We start from the raw sequence: 6,568 nt of genomic DNA, 5'->3' as shown, positions 1-6,568 counted from the left end.
GCTTCCGGCCGCCCTGCTTCCGGCCCTCATTCAGCCAGGAGGAGGCAGGAGAAGAGGGAGGGTAAGTTGCTTCCTCCCTGCCTCTCCCCACCCCTGCCTGCCTGGGGCCAGGGAGGGCCTTCGCGGGGCTTCCTTGCACTCCCGCCGGCCTTGCAGGTCCACTGCCGGGCCCCTCATGGGGCTCGGCAGTGGAGCTGCAAGGCCGGTGGTGGCAGCCGGGACCGTTGGGGGCAGGGTGTGTGGCCTTATGACACACTTCTGGTGATGTCAGGGGGTGTGGCCTTATGACACACTTCCGGTGATGTCAGGGGGTGTGGCATATGCTAATGAGTTATACTAATGAGTTCCCCTAGCTCTTTTTCTACGAAATGACCCCTGGTTGTAGGGACCCTATCAGACCAATTTTGGCCCATCTACCCCGGCTCCCAATTTGTTTCTGGGCACCATTCAAGGTGCTGGTTTTGACCTTCAAAGACCTGTATGGTTTGAGCGCAACAAATGCCCATTTGTTAGGCTCCCTAGTGGACCTTGTGAGGGCAGGAAGTCAGGATGCGAATATAATAAACTCTAGCAATATTTTGATTTCAGCATGCCCACGCCTGTGTGGTTTGTGCTTTGTTCCAGTCCAGTCTGCTTTCCCCTCTTTGACTGACCGTATTTCTGTCTTGATTCCATTTCAGGACTGGTCTGCGAGTCTCATGGTGGCTGCCCTGGCCGGGGCCTTGGGATCCTCTTTCTTGTACGGCTACAATCTGTCAGTAGTCAATGCGCCAGCCGTGGTGAGTGAACAACTTCCCAGCATCTCTGCCCAGAAGAGCTGTGCACAGCCACAGAGCAGCTGCCATTGTAAACAAATTGAGAAACGGATAGGGTGGGAGATGGTGACTTGGCGATGCTCATTCTGTGTCCTGGGAGCCACCCGTGGCTCTTCCAAGCACTGTCCCCCACTACGACATCTGCCCCGTATTTCAGGACAGTGGGGTTGGCAGGTGGCTTCCACCTTGAAACAGTGGCCACCAGAGGAGCAGAAACTGGCACACCTCCCTGAGGTGAAGGCCTCATAGCAGGGTGGAAGTAAATGTGGCTCTGCGGTTGAGGGCAGTTGCAAATATGAAACGTGGAGCAGGTACCGCTGTGGTAGCCGGCCTCCTGCCCCTCCACTCAACTGCCTTTGGGCCATGGGGCCATCCCCTCGCTTGGATGTCGGGGGCCTTCAGGCTGGGCCAGGATACAAACCAGTAACGTTGCACATTCCAATTGTTCCCTAAGAACTTAAACTCCGCAAGTGTACCCAGGCCACATAGAACATGCTTCTTCGTGGTGCTTATACACACTGCTGTGATGCGTGAACATGGGGCCACTCTGACATGCAAATAAGTTCTAGTTCTTAACATAGGTCTGTGGTTGGATTGTAATGGTACAGCCAGGTTGCCAGCCTCCAGATGGGGCCTGGAGATCTTCCAGAATTACAGCTGGTCACCAGACTACAGAGATCAGTTCCCCTGGAGAAAATGGCTGCTTTTGGAGGGTGGGCTCTCTGGCCTTGTACCCCACCGAGGTCCCTGTCCTCCCCGGGCTCCACCGCCAAGTCTCCAGGAATTTCTGAATCTGAGTCTGGCAACCCTAGGTGCGGCATAGTAAAAATCACAGACATAGCAGGCAAGCTTTCAGCTTCACTAGAACTCTTCTTCAGGCAGGATGTTGAAAGAACCTGAAAAGCGGCATCAGGTGAGAAATGGATGTGTCTGGCCAGGACAGAAGGGCCCCAGGAGTGAAGTTGGCTTCGTGATGTGAAATGGAGGCAGCATTTGCCGCCTGAGTGACATTTGATTGTGCTGGTGTGAAAAGATGTCAGGTCACAGCTGGACCTGCTGGGACTGAATTTTCCCTTAAGAATTATATGCCGTTATTCGGGCAGACTTTTGCTTAGCTGTGATTGGCCCAGGGCCATTAATGTCCTGTTTGATTTAAGTATAATTGCTTGCTTTGCCTGCTTGGCCTCAGTTCTAACAAAGAATTGTTAAGAGTCTGGATCCTGTCAATGTCTCAATAAACTTTAATTCTTCTGAATGACATCTCTAAGGCTTCCAAACTTGGGGTGTTGTTAAATATCAAAAGCACCATTGAGCCGGCAGTATATTTGACTTCAGTGGAGGGAAAGAATTCTAGAAGGGCATTTGCCCTAGCTAGATGTTCTGCCCTTCCATCTGCGGTTATTCAAGACAGGTACCACAAAAAACCCTACTCTAAAAGGTTATGCTCATGTCTTTTAAGCGAGGTTGAATCGGTAGAGCATATGTTCTTCAGCTGTCCATTTTACAGGGAGGCTCGTCTTAAAATTATTACCCCATTAGTTGATAGGACACTTGGTCACATTAACACAAACAAAGCAAGGCTTCACTTGCTCCTATCAGATATGAATGCAGAGATTACACATTCAGTCGCTGAGTTATGTGCATTAATTCTTAGACTGCGGGAATCACATTTTAAAAGTTCTTAAATTCAGATTTCTATTTTTGTATATTATGACATATTATGCTTTTGTATATCCCTTACATATTATGCTTACTCTGTATGTTGGTCTTAGGACTGTAATAATAAAACTAAAACTAATTCTTCTGAATGGCTGTTATTGGGAACTGATTTCTCTAGGGGCTCTGACACTGGGAACTCAGTTTGGACCAGGATTTTGCTTCAATTATGTGGTTGGTGCCCTGATTCTGCCCATCCGGTGTTGCTTTCCTGGAGGGGTGCTCTTTGCCCCTAGTGGCGCCCCCTTGGGGACTGTTTGGGTCCGGAAAACAGTGTGAGTGGGGGAAGAAGCCCGAGCTTCCTGCCGGCTGCAGTTCTGATCCAAATTGTGTCACTGCAGCCTTGGGAACTATCGCTTTTATCTTCTTTTTTTCTGGTTGCCCAATTGGACAAGGTTTATTGTTTTTTAAAAAGTTTTATGAAAGAGCAATACAGTTTAAAATATCTAGCCAGATGTCTCGTTCCAGCATAATATTTGCATACATGTTACCATTTTTCCTTGAGATTTTCAGGGCTCCCTGAATCTCACCAACTTTGGAGCTTTTTTAGAGGACTTACTGGAGTTTCCAGTCACTGGAGATGACAGGAGTTCACCCGGTACTTCGTGTGCAAGATATCGGTCGCAAAGGACTTTAATCTGAGCCCCCCCGCATGTGGCTACAGCAGGTGTAGGAACTGAATTTCCATCAGGAGGACTACATAGTTGATGTCTGACTAAAAGTCCCTGTGGTAGACTGGAGAAGGACTCACGTAAAACATGATATGTAGTGAGGCGACTACTCTGAAAGACAGAGAGAATAAGACTGGGGGGGGGGGGTCCCGAGATATCGGTCGCAAAGGACTTTAATCTGAGCCCCCCCGCATGTGGCTACAGCAGGTGTAGGAACTGAATTTCCATCAGGAGGACTACATAGTTGATGTCTGACTAAAAGTCCCTGTGGCAGACTGGAGAAGGACTCACGTAAAACGTGATATGTAGTGGGCGACTACTCTGAAAGACTGAAGGAGAACAAGACTCGGGGGGGGGGGGTTCCTGGCGGAGGAGCACGGGGCGGCTTCTGGGGCAGAGAGGCCCAAGGAAAGGTCACCTTTGTGTTCAGGTCAAGGCTTTTCAAAATGGCTGTGGGAGGGGGGAGGCATTTCTGTTCCCATTGATATGAGTGGCAAACAAGAAGCGTTTGTGACGACACTCGTTTCCCCCAGATTTCACCCAACAGCTGCAGTGAGGGTTTCCCACAGGCTTTGACAGAGGCTCATGGTTTCATGGCGTGGAAGTAAAGAAGCCTCATCTAGTAAAGGACATCCCTTTAAGCCTCCACAGAAGGGACAGGCAGTTGGCAGCTCTCCTTTCAGCTGCAGTTGTTGTTGCCTTTGCCGTCTGAGTGAGGGATCCGTTTCATGAAACAGGATCCTGGAGCCCTGGGAAATGCCTACAGTGCAAACCCAGCCTTTAGGCCCTGACAAAAATTGAGGTACGGCAGACATTGATGAGGCGGATGGCATTCTCTTTCACTTTCTTAGACAGCCCTCAGTGACTCGCTGGTGCTGCTGTGAAAACTTGGCTGTTTTCCTGTCTGTGGCATCGCCTCTCACCCTGTGTTGCGCCAGGAGAGCCTCGCTTGTCTGAGCAGGGCTTTTGGCAGGGGCCAACCTGCACCCCCCCCCCCCCGCATGTGGCTACAGCGGGTGTAGGAACTGAATTTCCATCAGGAGGACTACATAGTTGATGTCTGACTAAAAGTCCCTGTGGCAGACTGGAGAAGGACTCACGTAAAACGTGATATGTAGTGGGCGACTACTCTGAAAGACTGAAGGAGAACAAGACTCGGGGGGGGGGGGTTCCTGGCGGAGGAGCACGGGGCGGCTTCTGGGGCAGAGAGGCCCAAGGAAAGGTCACCTTTGTGTTCAGGTCAAGGCTTTTCAAAATGGCTGTGGGGGGAGGCATTTGTGTTCCTGTTGATATGAGTGGCAAAGAAGAAGCGTTTGTGACGACGTTTCCTCCAGTTTTCACCCAACAGCTGCAGTGAGGGTTTCCCACAGGCTTTGACAGAGGCTCATGGTTTCATGGCGTGGAAGTAAAGAAGCCTCATCTAGTAAAGGACATCCCTTTAAGCCTCCACAGAAGGGACAGGCAGTTGGCAGCTCTCCTTTCAGCTGCAGTTGTTGTTGCCTTTGCCGTCTGAGTGAGGGATCCGTTTCATGAAACAGGATCCTGGAGCCCTGGGAAATGCCTACAGTGCAAACCCAGCCTTTAGGCCCTGACAAAAATTGAGGTACGGCAGACATTGATGAGGCGGATGGCATTCTCTTTCACTTTCTTAGACAGCCCTCAGGACACCACAGTTGTCTGTGACTCGCTGGTGCTGCTGTGAAAACTTGGCTGTTCTCCTGTCTGTGGCATCGCCTCTCACCCTATGCTGTGCCAGGGCCAACCTGCAAATGGGCAAAATCGACAACTGCCTGTACAGGCGCTTCCTCTGTTGTGGCTCCCGCCTTGTGGAATGGCCTGGCGGAGAAGGTCAGGAGGGCACCCATTCTTCTGGCTTCCTGCAAACCATGCAAAACTGAATTATTCAAGAGGGTCTTTCTGCACAGGGGCTGTGCTGTAACAAAACTGGTTCAGTAATGAAGTAATGGTTCAGTAATGGAGGGGCTGTGGGTCAGTGGTCGAGCATCCACTTGGTGTGCAAAAGGACCCAGGTTCAATCCCCAGCAGCTCCAGTTAAGAGGACCAGGCAGCAGGTGATGTGAAAGACCTCTGCCTGAGGCCCTGGAGAGCAGCTGCCAGCCTGAGCAGACAATTCTGACCCTGATGGACGGGTGGTCTGATCCAGTATAAGGCAGTTTCATGAGTTCCTGAACGTGGGCTGTACTGCTGTGTATAGGATCATACTGCCTGTTGCTATAAGTAGGGTCCTACTATGTAATTTTTGCATCATTTAACATGCCACGTTAATACATATTTTTTGCTTCGGTTCTGTTTTTAGACTCCTGGTTGGTTCCAGATTTCTGCAATCCAATCCCATTGCATGGTTTATTGGATGTCCTGCCTTTTCAATTGACTTACTCTGTGTAATCTGCCTTGAGTCCCAGTGAGAACAGCAGACTACAAAAAACAATGACTAAATTAAAAAAATAAAATAAAATTGCCCGTAATAATAATCAAGAATGCTGCCAGTCTCTGTAGAAATGAAGTCCGCATCTGGGAGGATACTTTGTTCTAGAAGTGGTACCCAGAAATGTTCAGATGTTCATGATGCTGTTTAGAGAGACACTTATGAATATGCAGGATTCTACTCACTGAGGAAGTGGTACGCTCAGAATGGACATGAGTGATTTCGTTTTGAATTGCAAAAAGCACACATTGCTTTCCCAGATCGGTACCTTGAGCGTGAAGTGGCAGGAATGTGGAAATAACTGCCAAAATCAAGGGACATCCCTCGGAGGTGGGAGGAATGAATGATCTCCAGAAACAAGCAGATTGCCAGGGTTCCTTTCCCTGATGATGCTCTGTTGTGAGAACACTTCCCCTCAGAGCAATTACAGTGAGAAAACTCTTCTCAGGAGAGCCCTTCAGGGCTCTGGCTGATGGTCACACGTAATGAGGTTGCGAAATGCTGGGATTAGTCACAGTCGAGTGGCGTTTATTGCACACCTTTGGTCTTTGCTGCTTGCCCTTTGCTCTTAGGTTGAACCATTACAGGCTTGAACAGTTTATCCAGTGAGAGTTGGCCGTGCGTAGGGACTAAGCCTCCTCCTTCAAAGCGAAGGCCGAGGCAAGCGCTTCGTTTTCACCTTGAGGGCATAAAACCGAGAAATTGTTGGGGTTTACGTGGCTGTAAACCCTCCTTTGAGCAGGTAGCTCTTCTCCGCTCACTTAAATGGGCAACAAAGCTATAATATTATAGCCTCATTGTCAATTTAGGGGAACACCCTGCTGGTTGTGGGTGGGCCAGCAGTGCCAACCCCACATTAGGAAAAACCTGGAGATTTGGCAGGTGGATCTCGGGGATGGCAGGGCTCAGGGTGGGTGGGT

General features: G+C 49.8%; 1 protein-coding gene across 1 annotated transcript in view; it reads left to right on the top strand.

Moving 5' to 3' along the window:
- Positions 1 to 6,568, top strand: part of SLC2A9 (solute carrier family 2 (facilitated glucose transporter), member 9) — a 176,432-nt gene that overhangs the window by 102,960 nt on the left and 66,904 nt on the right. The window contains exon 3 of the mRNA XM_015421182.1: positions 681 to 779. Coding sequence (XP_015276668.1) covers positions 681 to 779 — 99 coding nt within the window. The remainder of the gene's footprint in view (positions 1 to 680; positions 780 to 6,568) is intronic.

Source organism: Gekko japonicus, unplaced genomic scaffold (genome assembly GCF_001447785.1).
Source record: "Gekko japonicus isolate JY-2015 unplaced genomic scaffold, Gekko_japonicus_V1.1 scaffold91, whole genome shotgun sequence".
In the NCBI taxonomy this organism is placed as follows: Eukaryota; Metazoa; Chordata; class Lepidosauria; order Squamata; family Gekkonidae; genus Gekko; species Gekko japonicus.
This window is presented reverse-complemented; position numbering and strand designations above follow the sequence as displayed.